The 22901-nt window shown below is 45.6% G+C and overlaps 1 protein-coding gene across 2 annotated transcripts in view; it reads left to right on the top strand.

Moving 5' to 3' along the window:
• Positions 1-22535, top strand: part of NPAS3 (neuronal PAS domain protein 3) — an 873929-nt gene extending 851394 nt beyond the window's left edge. The window contains exons 9-11 of one of the 2 annotated variants that reach the window (XM_060098177.1): positions 15384-15531; positions 19181-19296; positions 21172-22535. In XM_060098177.1, coding sequence (XP_059954160.1) covers positions 15384-15531; positions 19181-19296; positions 21172-22535 — 1628 coding nt within the window. Of the gene's footprint in view, positions 1-15383; positions 15532-19180; positions 19306-21171 lie in introns of both variants that reach the window. The other variant, XM_060098176.1, reaches the window with a different exon arrangement.
• The last annotated feature ends 366 nt before the right edge of the window (positions 22536-22901 follow it).

Here is a 22901-nt window from a genome sequence, read left to right as displayed (position 1 = left end):
GCCGGAGTCAACTGCCCCAGATGCTCTTTTGGTTTCCATGCCAATTTCTCCCTTCACATCTCCTGTACATTTGAGATGACTGTCAGCGCACAGTGAGAAAAAGTGAGACATAAATCGCTCCAACTTCTGTTGGGATTAGATTGAAAGCTGGACCTCCGGGCCCAGAGAAATTGCTGGATCTGTAGGCGCTCACCCGGGATTTTGTGGTCTCTTGTGCTCTCTCTCCCACGAAGTGATGGGGGAATCTTTGTCTTAAGTGCCTTCTTGACCCTTTCATTTTCTAGAGAGCAAATTCCACTGTGAAATTTGTGGTCTCAGTTTCAAAACAGACATGGGAGAAGACAAGTTCAGCTAGGCCAGAGCCGCATAAAAATTCCTACTTGACTAGCAGCAAAACTGGGATGAGGGGGGAGCCTGGATGACAGGGGCAGAGTGCCTCATGTGGATACGGCAGCTCTCAAAGGTGCTGACTTTTCACTGTATTTCCGGAAAGAGGGCTATTTAGAGGGGCAGGTACCTCCATCTCCTGACTCTTGGAAGGGAGAAACTCATCTCAGCTCTTTGGGTCTGGTTCCCAGCTCCTGGCCAGCAGGCTCACCTCCAAGGCACCTTTTGTGGCATCTAAGCAAAGCAGGACCAGCAGTGTTCCGACTGGGTCCAAGCAGTAACTCACACACCAGCGTCCTCATGCACTCTTCCCTCATCAAACTCAGCAGGGCTGTTTCCACTCTGTGTGCAAGGGATCTGACAATCCCTTCAGGCAAGAGGCACTGGGCTGGTGGACCTCTTAGGAAAGGGCTGCCCTTTTCCAACAAGAGATTCTTTTCACGACCATTCAGTAGACTCTTCCTAGAAAATGAGGGCCCTGCCTTCTATAGTCCTAGAAGGTTCTAAACCCGGTTCTGAACTCCACTTTTAAATACATGCAAGGGGACACAAAGGAGATGGTACAGCTTGAAGCAGAAGCTTTTATGTAGTAAAACCAGCCAGGTGGCCTCTGTATTAATTTCTTCTTCCCTTTCTGGCCACGGTTGAGGAGAGCTGTTTCAGATCTTTCCCGCCCTTTGCAGTTGTTTAATCATGTCAAACTCAGATCTTCAGAAGCGTAATGGAGAGACACTAAGCTAGCGGAAGTCTCAAACTGTGAGCATCTTGTACTGTGTTTTTTATTTGTTTGTTTGTTTATTTATGGCGTGTTGGGTCTTCATTGCTGCTTGCGGGCTTTCTCTACTTGCGGCAAGCAGCGGCTTCTCTTGTTGCAGAGCACCGGGTCTAGGCACGCGGGCTTCAGTAGCTGTGGCGGGCGGGCTCAGTGGTTGTGGCGCACGGGCTTAGTTGCTCCGTGGCATGCGGGATCTTCCCAGATCAGGGCTCGAACCCGTGTCCCCTGCATTAGCAGGTGGATTCTTAACCACTGCGCCACCAGGGAAGTCCCTTGTACTGTGTTTTGAACCCCGCATTAGCAACACTGACAAGGGAGCAAGGTCAGTGGCAAATTCTGTATACACTGTGTCTCTGGAAAAAAGCCTGCCTGTGAGGCTGCTCTGGCCGATTCTACTCCCAAGCCAGAGTGCACGCCTCGGTACGGCCCCCCAGCGATTTAGGGAACACACTTATTGCTAAGAACGAATGGATGTCGGGTATCACAGAAGCAGATGGCTCTTCAATTAACTGGGGGAAGAAATGATGCTGTTTCCTGAAAAGACACATCAGGTTCTTTGTAGCTGGGAATTTAGAGAAAATGGAGAAAAATCAGGATCTTGGGAGGAAGCTATGAATATATTTTGGGATGCAGATATGCCAGAGATCCAGACTTTGAAAATGAATATATTGTTTGTAAGACACAGTCATAGACCATGTGTGTGGGGGGCGGGGGGCGCTTTTTCATTCTGGAATCTTCATCGAGGTCTAAATTCAGAAACCTGATGCTGACAAAAAGGAACTTTGTCACCCTCTGTTATTATTTGGAAAACGTCATGCTCTCTCTCTGGGATTTGATTTACAGCTTGAAGAAATACAATTCCTCAGGAACAGTGAGCCAGGGCAGTTCATTTCTTCCCATAAAGCAAGGTCTCCAACAAATACATTTGATGCCATTCTTTCCGAGCTACTTTTATCTCGTTTTCAGTACCTGGAATAATTTGAGAGTGCTGAAAATAAACAACTCCGTCCACCATTCACTATTGTGCTAGTATCCTAATTTTTCTGGTATCCTGCCAACTAATGAACAGAGAAGGTATGCTTTCAAATTCTGTGATTTTGTTTTCACTACTTGATATTGACATGCTAGCTATTGCTTTATGATTTCATCCGCTAACAGTGATTGAGTTCAGTCTTTCAGCTCATACACATGACTTCTAATTTTAAGTTCTTTTAATAACCTTAAACACATGAAAAACAAATAGAATGAGCTGATAATTCAGCACAGTAAAATATACTTCACATATTTAGCTATCACGCTGTGGAATAACTCCACAATGTCAAGTAGCACACAATTAGTAAAACTGTAGGGGGAGGAAAAGGAGTGTTTTGATCCTGAAGAATTTTGATCCTAATCAGATTGAAATTTCAGCATTCTTGTAGTGCTTAATATCTTCAATCATACACACACACACACACACACACACATACACACACACAAATCAAACTGATGCCAATGTCAGGTTTTGCATTCTGTGACTGAAATAAAATGCTAAAATATACAAATGCATCTTGCTTTGTATAGTAAACATTAACATCATTATAAAGTAAGATTGAGTCTAAAATTATGTGATGGAATGTCTGATGTTTACCTAATTCTCAGACCAAAGCCAGCCCAGTAACAAAATGACAGAGCATGTAATAAGTCTTGGTTGTGTAAACATTGAAAAAAAAAAAGGCAAAAAGCCAGCACAGCATCTTGCTTGTCCAAAGCCCTAGGCTATTACTGAAGGATGCCTCAACTGTGCCTTCTTGGCAGGAGAAGGTCATGGTGACATGGAATCAGCTCAAGTATAAGATAGAATTCTAAAACAAAGGGATGGTTAAAAAATAAACCACATTAACTATTTAGCTTTTCTTCCTAGAGCTATTGGCACAATTCCTGGTTCTGTCCATGAAAGGCAGGTTGTAGTCATCGGATCATATTTCTGATATTTTGAGATGTGTCTTATGCTCCAGTTTATGGATAAAACTTAAAGAAAAAAAAGACTCGACAGCCTCTGATAACTCAAAATGCTATCTTTATCACTTAGATCTATTTTCCTAGCATAGGCATCTGTAAATCCATAGATGAACTTGTCTCTAGAATAAGAAAAGTAAAAGAGAATCTCAGCTATACCAGGATTTGACAACTCTGATAAATTGAACCAAAAACTTTGGACCAGTTACTCACCCACTAGGTTAACATGAGACGCCTGAGAGTTCACTGGGTTTCAACACAAAGGATCACTAGGAATCATTATCTATACCAACACAGTGGGTTAGTGAAATTACACTGGGATCTCAAGGGAGTTTAGGTCCTTTTTTATCATACTGTGACCAAAGACCTGTGTGATTTTTTTTTCTCTCTAAGCCACCTCACTGGAGTCACTGAACCCAATTTCATTGATTCTTCAGGCCAAATTGAGCAAATCAACATTTCAAGGTTTGAATTTTAAATCACCCATATTAGCAATTATTTGAGCACCTTTTCTTATCACCCTCCAGTTCTCCATTGCTCAGGATGTACTGACCTCAAGAAGACCGGTCACATCTCCCTGGAGTCACACACTCCCATTACCTAGAGCATCTGTGTCACTCCTGAATTATGAGAATGCCTCACCATGTACTGCTTTGCCTCTGCCTATAGCCCAGAAAATAGAAGAGCAAACCACACATGCTAACCATGTGGAGGAACACGCTTTGCATTTTGCTTTCGCCCCTGTCTATGGAAGATGCTGAATTTGCCTTGAGATATCTTTAGGGTTCTTCCCAGGTCACATCAGCAACGACTCTCTAAAACCTGGAAAGAGTGGCCTGAGGGAAAACTTCCTTTCTCTTTATTACATTGTGTCCCAGCAGCAAGGGTCAAGGCTCGGGCTCTGGAGCAGCGGAGCTTCAGAAAGAAAGAGCCAGCAAGCATAGACGTGGTGGCAGTTTTCCCTTCCTAGAACTGGATCCACTCTGGAAGATTTATTTCAGAAAGAGAGGAGGACTTTTCAGCTTGTCTATGAGATCATTAGAGTTAAAAAGCACAGCCTACCCAATATATTGGGGAGCTGTTAAAAAAGAATACAGTAGCCTGTTTATTTCTTAATTACAAAATTCTATACATCCTAACAAAATGAATACACTGCTACCTGGCATAATGCATTCCACGCTGTTTTGCATCAATAACCCCTACACTTCCCTCCTGAAGGCGTCTCATCACCAAATGCAAGCCGACTGCTTAATGCAGGACTAATTAGTATATCCCCTTCCAGTCTGCAGGCCCTCCATTGTAATTCCTTCCCTGCTCATTTTTTTCCACAACCGAGCATCAATCAAAGTAAGTGCCCTGCCTGCCTAGGAAACACAAGATGTCCTCCATGCATTTGTCATCTGCCACAAAAACAAAGGGGGAATGTAATTGTTGATTCGGGTATGCAGCCATCGCATGCAGTAAAGGAAGCGGCGAGTGAAGGAAGAAGGGAAGGTGTGAAGTTTGATGTCTGGACCAAATGCAGATGGCACAGGGGACTTTTTCTATTTCCTGATCTTAGCTTTTTCCAGCGCTGGGTCTTCAGGGATTGAGCTGCCACCTGATCATTGGCTGGGCATTTTCCCCCAAAGCAAATGAGTTTTTCCTCTTCTTCCATATGATTATGAAAATTCGCATGAAAGGAAATGCATTTAATAGCTACCGTGTCTGACTTTTTTTCAGAAGCCAAGTCAGCCTACATCATGTGCCTATCCGCTAACTAAAAAGACTGTCAAATGGAGACAAAATAAAGTCAGGTTTTTATGCAGGAGTGGTGAATTAGGTATTTTTCGGTTTTGGTTTTGGTTTTGGCCGTGCCGTGCGGCATGCAGGATCTTAGTTCCCAGACCAGGGATCGAACCCGTGTCCTCTGCAGTGGAAGCTCGGAGTCCTAACCATTGGATGAAAGGAAGTTCCCAGGAGTGAGTTAGTATTATTACTTTACATCTTTTTTTTTTTTTTTTTTTTTTTTTTTGCTGTACGCGGGCCTCTCACTGCTGTGGCCTCTCCCGTTGCGGAGCACAGGCTCCGGACACACAGGCTCCGCGGCCATGGCTCGCGGGCCCAGCCGCTCCGCGGCATGTGGGATCCTCCGGGATCGGGGCACGAACCCGTGTCCCCTGCATCGGCAGGCGGACTCTCAACCACTGCGCCACCAGGGAGGCCCTACATCTTTTTTTCTTTTTCAGCAAGTGCTGATTTTAGCTTTTTAAGTCCAAGGTCAGGCAAACACAGAGAACAGAGACCAGCAAGGGCCTACGTACCAGCTGAGTATCCCTGCTTCACTACATACTAGAAATGCAGAATTTCAGGCCAACCCTCAGGTTTACTGAATCCAAATCTGTAGTTAACAAGATCCCTAGTTGACTCGCATTCATGTAAAAGTTTGAGAAGTACTGGCTACGCTGGTATTTAGAAGGCATTATTTTACATGGAGTAAAAGTAAATACAGATCGACTGTATTTACGATCTTAAGGACGTCATTTACCCCCCCAATTGAATGAATTTTATTAATAGTAGTGAAATATGAATAGTCAAGTGGCTCTGAGGGCATCTCAATCAGTGTTCAAATGAAACGAGTGTGGTTACTTGGTAAAGGATCGACTTCTTTACAAAGATGTAAAGTTTTAAATTGCAGTGGAGAAAGTTAATATTTAGCCGTAGTAGTCAACCTGTAAGCAAAAGGAGGTCTTTCGTTTTTCCCCAGGTTGATATTTTTCCATGTACTTGACTGCACGTGTGACTAGGAAAAGTCATATTTTCCCTGTTCAAGGTCATCTAACATTTGTGAGTACTTACTACATACAAGCTTCGCAGTATTGCTATAAAGTTTCGAAAATAACTAAGTCATGGTCTCTACCTTCAAGCAGCTTACATATTGGTGGAGAAGACAGCAGGAAAACAGCCAGTTTTGAAAAGGTGGCATAAAATGAGGACTATCACGATGTGTAAACAAAACAAAGAAGCCCCAGAGGTGGGGGCCACCAAGGAAGGATAAGAAGTTCCAGGAGGCACGTTTTCCCTGGACGTTGAAAGAACATGGCAAGACGGCAGGAGATATGATGGGGGTGGGCGTCGGGTAGGTGTTGAGGACATCCCAAGCTTTGAAGAGCACACGAAAAGGCACAAAACGTAGCACGTGATCTTTTCTCTCTGCTCAGAGAGAAAGCCAGATCTTTGACTTGACTGATACATTCTAATGCAATTCTAACATGGATTCTTGGGCTTTTCCTTATTTTTCCTTATTTCCTTATTTCAGTTAGTAGTTGCTTTTATTTTCAGAACACAAACACCTGATACTTGAGAGAAACTAACCCATTGCTCTCATAAAGCATGATCAAGAAAATGAAACAATACTTCTAAATCCTCCATTTTAACAGAAATCAATTAACCTAAATTAACTCAATTCCAGTACTTCTTGATACAAAATGAAGAACAAGATGACATCGTTTTTCTAAAAAACACTTTCTTTGAAATGTTGATTTAATGACACCCTGCATATCTCAAAAAAAAAAAAAAGCCCTCAAACTTTTTTTTAAACACAAATGAGCAGCATAGGATTTAATTTGTGTATGTGTTTAGCATACAGTGTTTTTCCATTAATATAGGGTTAGCTAAAGAGCAGGTTATTTGAAGCTCTTGGAGAATTCCCACCCCCTCTCTGGCCTCCTCAAATTTGGGGCGAGACACATTAGCCAGAACCCACCTGATTACAAGTAACCAAAAACCCAAGTAAAAATGACTTCAACTTTCTCTGTAATCGTCTTCACTTTCTCTTCATGATCAAAAGACAGCTGTAGCACAGCCAATGATTAGCTCCTCACAGGACAATGTCCAAAGTCAGGAAAGGGTCAGTTGCTACTTTGTGTTCATTTTTTGAAAGAAAAGAAAATATTCCCACAGGCCCTCCAGGAAAGTCTCATTGTCCAGCATTTCATCAAATGTCCCAGCCTCAGCCACATGCTGGATGGAATTACTGTGGCTGGTATAAACAAACATTTATCCCTCCTGAGACTTGGGGGAAGACCACCACACATAAAGCCCCAAATGGGAGTTCTATTACCCAGGAAGAAGTGGCAGAACAGCTGTTCAGAGGACACTCAACGGTGACCGCTACCTGGGAGAATCTGTAATGTTTTCACAACAAAGTACCAGGATTTCTGACGATCCACAAAACAGCTGAACACATGACGTTTGTCTGGGCTCCTTTAAATAGTCCCGATATTATGGAACACTAATTTTTGTATACCTATGCCTCACCACTTAGATATTTCTTGCTAAAGATATTTAGTAGGCTTAATGAAATGACTGCATCCAGAAACACAGAGTCTGCCAGAGACATAAAATAAACCTGCCTATAAGGGGGAAGGGGAGGGTGGGACGAATTGAGAGATTAGGATTGACATATATATACCACCACGCGTAAAACAGATAGCCAGTGGAAACCTGCCATGAAGCACAGGAAGCTCAGCTCGGTGCTCTGTGACGACCTAGATGGGTGGGATGGGTGGGCAGGGGGTGGGAGGGAGATCCGAGAGGGAGGGGATATAGGTATGTGTACGGCTGATTCACTTCACTCTACAGCAGAAGCTAGCACAGCATTGTAAAGCAATTATACTCTAATAAAAATTTAAAAAGATTCATCTTTTTACCTTTCTTTAGGTCTCCCTACATCCCAGCTTAACCTTCCCAGTACTCCATTCCTCTTCATTTTTAAAGGAAGGTGAAGGACTCACCCAGGCCAGGTTGGACCTGCTGTGTTTTCATAGGCCTCCACGCCACTTTCCATAAATCATCACTGTGATAAACTTACTAGTAAAAATGACTGATAAGCATCTGTCTCCCATTCAAAGACAAAGAGAAGTAAATCCTTATTTTCAGAAGGAGGAAAACATTTTCAACAGTCTCCCACAGTAGAGAGACTTCCCCCTGAGTCTCGTTGTGCAGTGTTTCATCATATTCCAAACCTAAACCAACCCCCGGGAAGGGAGACAGAATTTCTGTGACCAGTTCAGACTCAGACAGGAGTTCAGGCCAGTGACAGATTTTGCTCACTTTGCTATCCCCCAGTGCCTGGCACAGAGAGGCACATTCAAAAGAATTATTTATTGAATGAATGGATAAATCCACCATTTCCCTGATTTCCTAGTCATAAATCTTTTTTTTTTTTTTTTTTTGCGGTACGCGGGCCTCTCACTGCTGTGGCCTCTCCCATTGCGGAGCACAGGCTCCGGATGCGCAGGCTCAGTGGCCATGGCTTACGGGCCCAGCCGCTCCGCGGCATGTGGGATCCTCCTGGACCGGGGCACGAACCCACGTCCCCTGCATCGGGAGGCGGACTCTCAACCACTGTGCCACCACGGAAGCCCATCCGAGTCATAAATCTTAATTCCATGCACAAGAGTTCACTGTGTCCCTTTATATAACAAACCCCCAACAAAAAAGAAGGTTTGGAGGCTAAAAAATACTCTGTTCTTAACTATTTCAGGTCAAGAAGGTCAGGAATAAACAGTACTGAAACTCCCTGACAGGACTGAAAACAGCTTAAAAAAAAATCTGAGATCTCAGATGTCACTCGTGCCAACAATTACTTGGACTCTTCCGGTCCTAGAACATGATCCCCTCAATGTTCAAAAGCCTTGGTCTCCAACTCAGCACGTTATCATCAAGAAAAGAGGAATTTATTTTTTAAACTTAACAAATTGATATGTTCTCAATCAATGAAAAGTTTTCTACAGGATTCAGTATTAACAGTTAATAAAAATCTGTCAATTGGCGGCGGTGATATAGGAAAAAACCTATTCTGAGGTTATAAATCACACAGATAGCAATTCAAGCAGGGCCTGTCATTAGGATATTAGGGGGAAAATCCATAGATGATGCATAGTCATTCACAGACCATCCACGGGTCTTCTGTCCTTAAGCTCGTAACTCACATTAAGTATCAAATATCATTCAATTTGACCAAATATTGCTCAGCACGTAAATTTACAAAAAAACTAAAAACCAATTTGTGGATGCCTGCTATTTAAGACATCTAGCTCACTAATTGCAAAATCTATAGGAAAGTCTGCATGGCATCAAAGCCTTGCTTGATCCTATGAGCACTTCTAAATGAAAAACTGTCTCTATTGTAAGTAAATAAAGCGCTAAATGCACAGTTCCTGGCTCTAATGCTGTCTCTCTTGTGGGTTTTGAAAATGACCTCTGTAGGCATCAAGGACTATAACTTTTTAGATAAAGAAAACTGTTCTTGTTTTAAGTCTATGTCAGGTTCATTCCCTATAGCCCACAGTTTTCAAAAGCAGAAGAAAAAGTAATCCAGAATTTAAAAAAGAAAAAAAAAAAGTCCTGTTTCCAGAATGAAGTTCCCTGTCAGCCTGCCTTGGGCCTTAGGTGGAGAAGCAGAGATTAAAGAGTCAGTATTCTTTTTCATGTTTCATCTGCCAGTTTTGTGAATGTAGAAAGAAAAACCGGTAGCTACAGCTAAGCACCCAACTGTGGTATTAAGTAGAAAGTGTGATTCTAGCACACACCCCCTAACTTACACGCTCTCCACATTAGTGAATTCAAAATTAATTTTTGAGTATCTAGCAGAAAACCCCCCACTCCCCATTCTCTGCAGCCATTGATGAAGGTAGCTCAAGGGGGGGTGAGCCGAGCAGCAGATGCACCCTCATATTGCCATGACGATAATGAAGCTCTTTGTTCAGCTGTGTGAATGTCAAGCGTGAAAATCTCCGATGATCTCACCATTTCCTATTTATTCTATACTTACCTGAATACACCAAGTATTACAGCTTTTTAATGCATATGCAAACCTCTAAAATGTCCTTTTGTGAGACACTTTGCTAAAAGACCGCTTTTGAGATGTCTTCTTCATCTCCTCTCCAAACTGAATTAGACTGCTTCCTTCTTTTGAAGACACAAGTAACTCACTATTTAGAATCTTTGGCTTTGATTTTGTGGAACAGCCCAACAGGAAGAGACCATGTTCTCTTTTTTCCTCCATATTTCTGAAGGCAAACTTGGACTGATTTGTTTTGAGTTACTAACAGAGTTATGTTCCTGCCACAGACACAGGCTTCCTTTATGTCCTTTCAATCATCAGTCTATCTCTGTGGACAAAGTTTTCCTAAGGAACACTGAAATCCCTCTGTTGGTCACTGCGTGCAGGGCCATAGATGTGCACTCCAGCAAGAGCTCATCAGATTGGGCGGGGGGGGGGGGGCGTAGTTTTTCTCTACAAGGAGTACATTTCTTGTATGCCTGCCACTAAGCTCAAACCAAGAGGCCAGGTGACTTTTTAAAAAGACAGTCAATCAATCTGAGCATCCAGTTTTTGTGGGGCAAAGTGTGTATGTGATGTAAAAGGTCACGTGTTCTAACACATAAGCATTTTTCTTTGGATTGAACTGTATTTGCCACTCCCTTCACAATTAGGGGTGGGTGGTATTTTGACACTTAGAGACAAAAATGGTCAAAGGAGCAGGGCTAGAATGGTTCCCCCAGCAAGATGTAAGTCTCTCCTTGTCTCTAGTAGTTTCTTCTCCCAAATGTATTTTGACACTTAGAGACAAAAATGGTCAAAGGAGCAGGGCTAGAATGGTTCCCCCAGCAAGATGTAAGTCTCTCCTTGTCTCTAGTAGTTTCTTCTCCCAAATGCAGGGTCATTTCTGTCCTCTGAAGAGCACAGTCTGTAACTCAAAGGCACCTGTAGCTTGGAAGCTGGAGCAGTACTGATACAACTTCTTGATTTTCCTCAAAGCTGAGCAATAGCAGCCAAAAGCAATTGGCTACACCCTAGACTTCAGGGCTCAAAGGAGCAAGCTGTCGTGCAGTAGCAGAGGCATCCACGGTTATACCTGGGACCATCCAAGACTGAAAGGGCATCTGGGAGAAACACAGTCAGCCTCCCTGTGTCTTCATGTTTACCCTCTAAAACCTAAGAAAAGGCCATTTCATGTTTTGAGATCCTTAAATAAAAACGAATTCCTATTGCACAGTTTTAAAGACATCTTTCCAGAAATGTTATGCTGTGATCATTGAATTCAGTGGGCACACATAGGCTGCTCTACCAAAAGGTTTGGACAGCCAAAAGTAAACTTTGGGATAAACCAAAGAGAAGATGCCAGGTTATGTGTCAGAAGCACTCAGACCATATCACAGTGTAAGACTAAAAATAAGATCCTCACAGATATTTCCTCTCTCTCTCTCTCTCTCTCTCTCTCTCTCTCTCTCTCTCTCTCTCTCTCTCTCTCTCTCTCTCTCTCTCTCTCTCTCGGTTTCCTCTCTTTATAGTTTGAGCACACTGTTATGAATGTCCTCCTGGGCTCATTGGTTTGATGAGGATCTATCTCTTTTCAAGGGACAATTAACTGGTTTTTAAGGACTTCCATACCAAGTAACTTACATCATGCTTATTTCTGTTTTTCTCCACAGAAGGGATTTTGTGAAATAGAGGAACACAGACATTCTCTCATTTCTCTCCATTATTTAAAGCTAAAAACCCCAGAATAAAAACAGCAGCCCTGGATTAGAGAGTATCAAAAAAGTTTTTGTGTTTTTCAAGTTGTCTAATTTATTACAAACTAAAAATCTCTTTCAAACTGGCACCAAAGTGGCTTTTCTTCCTGAGCTGATTAGGACCACATGAGCTCAGGAAAAGCTGTCAGATCCTGCCTCTGGCACAGCTGGAATGATCCAACTGATTTGCCAGTATGATTTCTTTTTTTTTTTAAAGCAGGAAGCTTCATCCACAAATCATAAATTTATATTCTAGAGCCCCAAGCAAAAATTATTCCGTGTTCATTTTAAAAGAAGCAAAATTCCATTGTGACCGCTTTTATGGGTCCTCCTGAAAAACAGACGCAACTGGGGTGATCTTTTGGTCAACATTTCATGCTACAGTAGGAGCTAACTCAGCGCCTTATCTTGAGTTATCTAGATCCCCACGGACACATGGGGGTGTCATTCAGAAAACACTGATCCTCAGGAAACAGTCATGATCCAAGACCATGCTGGAATGTCTACCTTTTCAGAATTCTGTTTGTCAGGCTGGCCCAGGGCAAATTAATGGATTAGGTTAAACTTGTCTTCTTGAGCTGACGGTGATGGGCCCCTGGATCTGCTCTGTGGTGTGGACCGCGGTAAGTGAAGGCACTCAAGTAGCTCCTGACTCCCCGGGGAACCCCTCAGGGGTCCTTTTCTCCGCAGCTCTTTCACCACCACTTCATCACGTAAACTTCCCTGGCCTGCCTCTCTCTCACTGAGGTCTCCTCTCTTTGCTAGATGGCCCTTGGCCTGGGTGATAAATAATATTCGTGGAATCATGGGTCCTAATAACTTTGTATTTATCTTCTCAGGAAACACAGATGCACCTAATCAGACCCAGAGTCATGCTGCCTTAACCCAAAAAGGTGACACACGTCAATCTTTTAGCAAATGAGCCATTCTGCCCCTTCACAGCACCTCTAGGGGGCCCACCCCAAGGCTGATGTTTTACTGGTCATGCATTTCAGAAAGGAGATTTTGTTTGTTTCTCTGTTTCTTTGTTTGTAAGTAGGAGAAAGTATTATTAGGAAGGAGAGGGCGTGGTGATCTTTATGCTGATTCTGCAAACTCTAATTTGACTTTATAATTTCTGCCTCACTTTGCCCCTTGTTATGCACTGTATTGTGGGGTCTTTTTTTTTTTTTTTAATTTTGCCTGCTTTGGGTCAAATTCCAGTCCAAAATCCCCAGGCTGGGCCGGTCTAGCCTACCATCTCAGTGTTTTCTTCATGTGACTCTATAAAAGGGGCTTCTTAGTCTCTTTGCCTTTATAAAAATACTAGAGCCATTTGAAATTATCCCTTATTCCAGATACACAGCAGGTAGAATTACACGCCAACCACTGATTGGGATGCTGCAAGTATTTCTGTGAAAATAGTGGGCAGAATTTCATAACCCATCGTTCCTCTATTAATAGTTAACCAGGTTGAGAGGATTTGAATAAAAGCACATCTTGTTGCATGCAACAATGGTTTGACAGAAGTGCTGTATGGCAGAGTCAGTATTTTACTGCTTTCAGCTTCACTACACAGTTTTGGAGCCGGGGAAGCCATGCATGCCGAATGGCAGAACTTACAATTGCCTACAAAAGCAGAGTACAGTCCTACCTGTGGAGCCTCACCACTAAGAGAAGGTGACAGTTCCGGGTTTTAAAAATACCCTAAACTGTAGAATAGTTTCCGAATAGAACTCGCGGCTCTTTGAAGCACTCATCAAAGCAAGGCTTTTTCAAGCCACCGTTAAGACATAAGTATTACATTTTACAACCATCCATTTCGTGTATTGTGAGACAAAAAAAAGAGAGAATGGGAGAAAAGCGTTGAAGTTTATATGTTTATGGATGAAATATATGGAAGTTTGATTTTTGACCACTTTCAGAGCTAGGAAGAGTGGCTCAGACATGATGATGGGAAGAGCTTCTACAGCCTTAAACACAGCTCTTTTCCAAAGTGACTTCCCTTTACCCATCCAACCCCCTCCAAAAAAATCAAAATGTACTTCATGAAACTATTGTATATGAAGCACTTATTAGCCATAATTAAATGGACAATATGAATTTACTACGTCTTTAGGACTCTGGCTTGTTCTGGTTTAGAGCAAGATGATTAATGCAAATACATATTACTTGAGATAACCATTTAGCAGCTAATTTAGCCAAATTTATTACAGCAGTTAGAGGTTTTTCATTTTAGCAGACGGAGACAAGGACGTGCCAAGAGTGGGCAGCGTGGACGAGTGCACACTGCCCTCTAGTGGCCGGCCAGTTGGTGCGCTGCTGGGGGGTGTGGAGTCTCTGCAATTCGTATCCAAGCGATAACAGCGGGTTGTGCACGTTTCCGGCATCCTTTTAAACCCTTCCCATCCGTAGCACTTTATTTCAGGGGCTGATTTACTGCACTCTTCCCCCTTTTACTAGCTCAAGCGTACCCAGATACAAATCAAATCCATTTCAACTTGGCAAGATTTTGGTTAAAGTATCATTTTTAACATCTGCATTTTAAAGCTCTCTTTCCGTGGATGTTTAATGGCACCGTTTCACATTACTGATTGTTTTTACTTGTTCCTTCATTTGGGGCTATATTTCAGAGTCTGTGTGGAGCTGTCACTCTGTTTGGCTCTAGCTAAGTCAAACCTGTGCTTCCCTTAGGCCAGTGTTTCTCTCTGACTTGGTGAGGGAATGTATTTTGTTCCAACGTTCAGCAAATTTCTCACCAGAATCTCCCCTGACTGACCCATGTAGATTTAGTTCATACTATAAATTCTGTTCGACAAGATCAAAAGAAACCGGTACATAAGGACACGGGTTGATAGTGCTCGTGCTGAGGTGAAATGATCAAAGACAGAGGCGGAAAGCATCTTTGGAACCATTCAGATATCCAGAATCGCAAAGAGGGCTACCTTGAAGCTATGAATAAATCACATCCAAATTTGCCTTTGTTCCCATCTGACGTCAAACCCATTGACAATATCCACACCGCATTAGCTGTTCTGTGAGCCAAAAAGATTTGTAGTCCTGTTATCCTTCCTTTCACACCATGACTGTCCAAAATGGAATAAAGTCTTGCTACAAACGCTAGTAACCCTAGCTCCGGAGCCACTGCTCCACTGAATTGGTGATTTTATTTGTCCTACTAATGGCATTCTACATTAAGCATACAGAGGGGCAGGCACCCCTGGGGCACCCCTGGCTTGGTGCGGGACCTCCCCTTTCTTCTTTTTTTTTTTAAATTAATTTATTTATTTTTGGCTGCGTTGGGTCTTCGTTGTTGCCCGCAGGCTTTCGCTAGTTGCCGCGAGCAGGGGCTACTCTTCGTTACGGCGCGTGGGCTTCTCACTGCGGTGGCTTCTCTTGTTGTGGAGCACGCGGGCTTCAGTAGTTGTGGCTCGCGGGTTCTAGAGCGCAGGCTTAGTAGTTGTGGTGCACAGGCTTAGTTGCTCCGCGGCATGTGGGAACTTCCCGGATCAGGGCTCGAACCCGTGTCCCCTGCATTGGCAGGCGGATTCTTAACCACTGCGCCACCAGGGAAGTCCAGGACCTCCCCTTTCTAAGCTTCAGATTTTGCAGAGATGATAACCATTTCGTCCCGGTCCTAATATGCAATGCCTTCTATTCTGTTTTGTTTTTTCACCAGTGCTGAATAAGGGCCAATGTGTGACAAAGTACTATCGTTGGATGCAGAAGAATGGAGGATATATTTGGATACAGTCTAGTGCCACAATAGCTATTAACGCCAAGAACGCAAATGAGAAGAACATCATCTGGGTGAATTATCTTCTGAGGTATATTTTGGAATTCTTTTTCATTTCCATCTCAGTTATAAAACATGCAGCCCAATGGTAAATAGCTGACATGTTGTATTATCTTTTGACAGTATCTGGTGTGGAATTATATGGAAATTCTGCTTTTCTTTCCCCAAGATTCAAAGAAATGGGAAAAGTTCAAAGCCATGTCGGTAGGGACTTCGAGGGCAGATTTGCGAAATGTTCAATAGTTCTTGGTCTGCCAACCTTGGGGCAGTTCTGCAGAGGTTGCTTTGGTTTCCCCACAAATGTTCGGGCCAGAAAAAGAACACAGACATTTGCCTCCAGAGGAAGTATTCAAAAAGCATCTCCTTCTCCCCCACACGTTCTCATACTCATGCGCTCCAACCCTCGTGAAAATTATGAAAAGGGGATGCAGAAGAAGTGGCAGAGTTCATATTCCTCCTGTATCCCATCTCTTTGAAGTCCTCAGCATATCGCGTAGGGTTGGATTCCCCAGACTTTCAAGTTTTGGTAAGCAAAGGGAGCCGCCTTGCCAGAATTGAGACAATTTCAGTGTAAAAATGAAGGCAGTCTTCTTTTGCCTGCTCTGTGATCAGGCAAGGGTGACCGCTGTTTTAATGCATCCTCAAATTTATATCCATTAATGCAGCCAAGCTCAACAGCCCCTGAATTCCAGTGTGCAACACCACTCATCTCTCCATCGTCATCTGCTTACTGCCTGTGGATTCAGGCTAGCACCAAAGTAACCAAGACGCATAGCCTGGGTGGTCTGTGTCTGGGGACAAGCTTTCTGAGAGGTTCCCCACCAATCCTGCCATGAAGCTACCAAAATGCTCAGCCTGGCTCCCTCCCACCATTGTCATTCTAGTCTTTGGCTCCTCTTGGCCTAAAGCCACCAAGCAGGGCCCACATGTGGTCTGAGGAGGAAAACTTCCAGTAGGTCTTATGAATGGAAGTTATTGCCCTTTGACTGATAATCTAGACAAGGAGTACCGAATCCCATTTTTCTTTGAGACAGAGATGCAGACAGCGGTGGCTCATCAGCACGCTGACCCTTCAGAGTGTGTTTGTGTCCGCTGGTGACGACTTGAAGGCATGAATGTGCTTGCTCCCAATAGCATATCAATCAGACACTAATGATTATTGCTCTAGAGAGGGCTTTAATGTGCACCACTTAGAAGTCTTCATTCATCTACTTTCTTTTCCCTTTTTTGACCTCTTCTACTCTACATTAATGCTCTCTAAAGGTAAAAGTATGGGTATCTAATGGGGCTTTCTCCAAAGCCTGCCTTTCATGCAAACTATCCCCTGTGTTTGTGATATGCTCAAGATGGGTTCTGCTATCAGGGAATTCTTTTACTTAGGGGTTTATGGAACAGTGGCTGTATGCAATGCAGAAGGTTATAGAAACTCACATGCCAAAGAGAAGACAGAATAAGGTATTGTGGCACTGACATTCACTGTGCCAAGGAGACCCATTGTTATTAAAAGTTAGACATTAGTAACAGGGACACCATCGACTGTAGGATGGCCGTCCCCCAGGCTGCTGGAGCCCAGGGCACTAAAGTAATCCCTGTGGTTGTTCATCTCATTCAGGGAGACTTCTTCCCATCTGGATCTTTCTTACTGCCTCATCAGCCTCATGACTTCCTACTCTGCCCCCAAACAGAGGGAGTGAGGAGGGGTAAGGAGAAGTCAGCTGGTGCTACTTTGGAGCAACACTCTTGGTCTAGCCTAGGATCACATGGTACAAGCTCATGAGTGTTTGGTTCTCCTGGTCCACCTAATTCCATATGGAGAAGAAGGAAGCAGTTTGGGTACCAAAGACCAGCCTTCAGGCTCAAAGATCCTCAATCTCAGGCATGCCAGACGTGTTTCAGCTGACCTGAAGACTCACCCTGGGCTCAATAATAGAAGACTGGGGGGCTTCCCTGGTGGCGCAGTGGTTGAGAGTCCGCCTGCCGAGGCAGGGGACACAGGTTCATGCCCCGGTCTGGGAGGATCCCACATGCCGTGGAGCGGCTGGGCCCGTGAGCCATGGCCGCTGAGCCCGCGCATCCGGAGCCTGTGCTCCGCAACGGGAGAGGCCACAACAGTGAGAGGCCCGCATACTGCAAAAATAATAATAATAATAATAATAATAATAATAATAATAATAATAAAAGACTAGGAGTTGGCCGACAAGGGACTTGTGAAGCCACATGGCCTCTGGACCAAAGGAGACTGACATACATGAGCTTTAGCAGAGGAAGCTCCCCAGGTCTGTCACTCATCAGGATCACTTCTCCAGGCTGGAGGTCTAGGAAGAAGGGCCTTGGCCTGATTGCAACTATTGAAGTTGGTTTTTCTGTCCCACATTCCTGTCCTCTGTTCTTCCCCAAGCACTATTTTCATGCTCCCTCTTCCTGGCCAGAATCCCTCACTTCTGGGCTCCATCCAGGCTTGCACTTCCCTGTTCTAAAATTACTGCTCGTCCAGTCTTCTTCCTGTAACCTCACAACACCTGGCAGAATTACAGAAACTGCAAGGGCTAAGGCTACCTTCCCAGCATCTGGCTTATCTGATCATCTAGAGAAAGCTCTGCTGCTGACGCTAATTCACACTAAGGGCTAAAGCCCTGATAAGTTATCTTAGTGAATTAACCCCCCTGGGATATTTGCAGTTTTAGTGTAGTTACTGAAACAGTGACTCTTTGATACAGGAATTTCACTAGAAATTAGCTAGTGAGCCATAGAGACCTATGGAAGGTCTCTGGCTGACTGGCCATGATAGAAGAACAGAAGAGGCATTTTCCACTTGGAGGCATGAGACTTTCCTAGTGCCTTCAGATTATGCAGCTGGTACTGCTCATACACTGGCCTGGCCTTGGAGTGGCATTTCTAGAAGATCGCTGACTGACCGAACACACTCCCTTTTCCAGAGGAGGCTTGTTTCTGAATTAAAAATAGAAAATTAAGCACTTTTGTGCAAATGGGGTTAGCTTCATTCTTTCACACTGGGACTCTCCCCACTGCAATCAGATTTCCAGCTAACAAGCCACAGGTGTATGCCACACGAGCAGATGAAAATGTGATTGTAATGGGTGTGTTGACAGTTCAGTAGCCATAATCCACGCAGCCCAAGGTGCACCTGTGCATCTGTCGGATCATTAGGTGCTGAGGGCTCTGCCCCCCAACTCCCCACCCCCAATAGCCTTAGAGCCATCTGAACAGCTGAGGACTCCATCAAGGAACCAAGACAAGGGTACTGAAGCAATGGACTCAGTAGGAGCCCAGGTGAAGGCAGGGCACCCCGGGAGGCAGGGGAATGAATTGTTGAGGGTGCTTCACTCATCCTCCCTTCCCCCAGGTGTGGTACTGGGAGGAATGTCAAGCAGCCCAGTTCCCTGGCCCCCAGTGGTACCTGATTATTTGAAAGCTTTTTGGTGGCTTCCATGTAACATTTGGGTATTCAGTCATTGTGGCAAGGTGCACCTGTTCCCCAGCACATGCAATCCAAGCTTCTGTAAAAGTCCCATGATGAGCTGAGAAATGATTGCATGCTTAGTCTTTCAAACCCTCTAAACTCCAAAAGTTCAGGGCAAGGAAGTGGGAAGAAGATGGTCAAAAGCAACCCATCCAGAATGGGTGTCTGCACTCTTGATGAACACCTCCCTCCTCCACAGCAACCCCGAGTACAAGGACACGCCAATGGACATCGCACAGCTTCCCCACCTGCCGGAGAAAACTTCGGAATCCTCAGAGACCTCCGACTCTGAGTCAGACTCTAAAGACACCTCAGGTATTACAGGTATTACGACTTCTCCGTGTTCTGCAGTTATGGCTTGCCTTTCCAAACTTGAGGGGTGGGCAACGGCCAAAGGAGTGTCATCTGAACGAAGCAACTGGCCAAAGTTTATATAGGGATATATGTCACATCAGGTTATTACTGAATCTTTCTCAACACATATATGTATATATACTTATATACCACTACATACAGATGTACACACTACATAAGTGTGTGCACATATATACAATACATACTTTTATGTATGTGGTGTTATGTAAATATATACATGCATCTAAATATGTATAAATATATACATGTATGCATGTTGTGGTATGTATTCATACACATAGGTATATTATGGTATATAAATATATATACACAAATATACAGAGAGATTGATTGATTGAGCCATCACTTAATGTCAGCCCTCCATACAGAAGAAGCCCGGCCCTAACCCCATAGCTAGCTCCAACCTCTTTACCAGAAGCAGACAGCAGGGCTATCTCTGTTGCTCCAAGACAGACCATGACTTTGAGCCCCAAATATTCACATCCTCACCAAGCTGGGATTGATACCTCTAAAGTCGGATCCTTAATGGCATCGGTAACTGACTCTTTCTGGGTGCCATCTGTTACTCATTTTCTGAATCTATGCTGAACAAATCCATGCTTTCGCATTCCTAGTTATTTTGGGAAGCAAACTTTGAGTAGTTCTTTGGAGCACAGGAAAGCTAATATAAACATTTACTTTTCCTCCATTTCCCAGTCCCCTTCCACAGACACACATAGACGCAAGGGGCACATAACTCATAGAATTTACGGCTGCAAAAACTCCTAAGCCTCTCCTAACCCAACCTTTTCCGCTAAATAAATGAAGGCCAGAGTAGTTACATGATTTGTCCAAGGTGCTAGTCCAGGCTGCCATCCGAAAGCAGAGCCATAAAATCAGCATCATCCTTAAAGGTTCTGAGGTTCTATTACTGAGAAAATCTATCCTCCCTAAAATGTGCCAGATGACTAGGGCACTCCGGCCACAAACCCCATCCTTAGGGAACATGCTCCTGTATCGTATTCCCTCTACTCCACATACAGCTTCAGGGAGGCGGAAGCAGGTGGGGAGGATCTTGACTGATTTCTTGTAAATTACATTCATTCGAGAAAGTTCTTTACTAGGGCGGAGTTCTAGAACAGACCATCTCTGCTCCTTATTTATATAGTATATAGCAGTGAACAAAAAAGACAAAAATTCCCTGCCCTGTGGAGCTTATATTCCAGCTGGGGGAAGAGACAGAAGTAAATAAAAATAACACATACAACGAATCAGATGGCGCTCAGTGCTCTAGAGAAAACTAACTTTAGGAATAGAGAGTATGGTTTTCAGTAATGAGCAGATATTTACCAGGGGAAGGTGCAGACCTCTTTGGAGAGTCACTTTGCAAATCATCATTTTTCTGTGTCACTACCACCTTATTCCCGGTTATTTACTCTCGAGTCCGTGAGCATTTTCGCAGAACATCTCGAATGTTAACGTGCCTAAGAGTCACCTGGGGATCCTGTTCAAATGAAGAATCTGATCCAGTAGGTCTGGGTGAAAGCCTGGGATTCTGCATTTGTAGCAAGCCTCCAGGTGATGCCAATGCTGCGGGTGGGTCCGGGGACCGTTCTCAGTCAGGGTCCCGCTAATCTAGGTCCTCAAGAGAGGGAAAGCCCAGGCTTTAAGTAACCGAGGCAGTGGAGCTGCTCAGGATAAGGCGACGCCCCCTCCACCTCTGCCCTCCCCTCCCCCACCCCCGCAGGTGAGAGGTGGGTCTTGCCCTGCTAACCCGTTGTCTCCTGTGTCTCCTCTCCCCGCCCCCTACCCCCCGCGGCCGCCGGCCCCACGCAGAAGACAACGAGAACTCCAAGTCCGACGAGAAGGGGAACCAGTCCGAGAACAGCGAAGACCCGGAGCCCGACCGCAAGAAGTCGGGCAACACGTGCGACAACGACATGAACTGCAACGACGACGGCCACATCTCCAGCAACCCGGACAGCCGCGACAGCGACGACAGCTTCGAGCACTCGGACTTTGAGAACCCCAAGGCGGCCGAGGACGGCGGCGGCGGCTTCGGCGCGCTGGGCCCCATGCAGATCAAGGTCGAGCGCTACGTGGAGAGCGAATCGGACCTGCGGCTGCAGAACTGCGAGTCGCTGTCGTCGGACAGCGCCAAGGACTCGGACAGCGCGGGCGAGGCGGGCGCGCAGGCCTCCAGCAAGCACCAGAAGCGCAAGAAGAGGCGGAAACGGCAGAAGGGCGGCAGCGCCAGCCGCCGGCGCCTGTCCAGCGCGTCGAGCCCCGGCGGCCTGGACGCGGGCCTGGTGGAGCCCCCGCGGCTGCTGTCCTCCCCCAACAGTGCCTCGGTGCTCAAGATCAAGACGGAGATCTCGGAACCCATCAACTTCGACAACGACAGCAGCATCTGGAACTACCCGCCCAACCGGGAGATCTCCCGGAACGAGTCGCCCTACAGCATGACCAAGCCCCCCAGCTCCGAGCACTTCCCGTCCCCGCCGGGCGGCGCCGGCGGCGGCGGGGGGCTGCACGTGGCCATCCCCGACTCGGTCCTCACTCCGCCCGGTACCGACGGCACGGCCGCCGCCGCCGCCCGCAAGACTCAGTTCGGCACCTCGGCCCCCGCGGCCTTGGCCCCCGTCGCCTCCGACCCGCTGTCGCCCCCGCTCTCGGCGTCCCCGCGGGACAAGCACCCCGGGGGCGGAAGCAGCGGCAGCGGGAGCGGCCCCGGAGCGTCCAACTCCTTGCTGTACACTGGGGACCTGGAGGCGCTGCAGAGGTTGCAGGCGGGCAACGTCGTGCTGCCGCTGGTGCACAGGGTGACCGGGACGCTGGCGGCCACCAGCACGGCCGCGCAGAGGGTCTACACCACGGGCACCATCCGCTACGCGCCAGCCGAGGTGACCCTGGCCATGCAGGGCAACCTGCTGCCCAACGCGCACGCTGTTAACTTCGTGGACGTTAACAGCCCGGGCTTCGGCCTTGACCCCAAGACGCCCATGGAGATGCTCTACCACCACGTGCACCGGCTCAACATGTCGGGACCGTTTGGCGGCGCCGTGAGTGCGGCCAGCCTGACGCAGATGCCCGCCGGCAACGTGTTCACCACGGCCGAGGGACTCTTCTCCACGCTGCCCTTCCCCGTCTACAGCAACGGCATCCACGCGGCACAGACTCTGGAGCGCAAGGAGGACTGAGCCCCGCCCCCCGCGGCCCGGGGCTCTGCCCGGAGGCATCGTCGGAGTTTTCGTTTAGACCTTTGATTCTAGCACTTTGAATTCGAGCAGGTCAGCATCTTCTCTCGCCACGACGGTCCCCGCTCCATCCCCTCTTTCTTTCACTGGACTCATTCTTTCCTGTAAAGATATGTTTATTTTTGGCCTTCAGAGGGTCAGACGACCAGTTGCCTGCCATTTTGTCTTCTTCCAAGATGTGTGTTGGGTTGTTTTGCTTTCCTTTGCATCTTTATTAAGATGTCTTTAATGTGTATATGCCTCTGCCATAGAATACTCAGTCTTGTGGTCAAGAGATTTCTCAAATGACAACCATTGAGGTTTCTTCGT

The sequence above is a fragment of the Mesoplodon densirostris genome, chromosome 4 (genome assembly GCF_025265405.1).
Source record: "Mesoplodon densirostris isolate mMesDen1 chromosome 4, mMesDen1 primary haplotype, whole genome shotgun sequence".
Taxonomy (NCBI): domain Eukaryota; kingdom Metazoa; phylum Chordata; class Mammalia; order Artiodactyla; family Ziphiidae; genus Mesoplodon; species Mesoplodon densirostris.
Note: the sequence above shows the minus strand (reverse complement) of the source record. Positions and strands in the feature narration are given on the sequence as shown.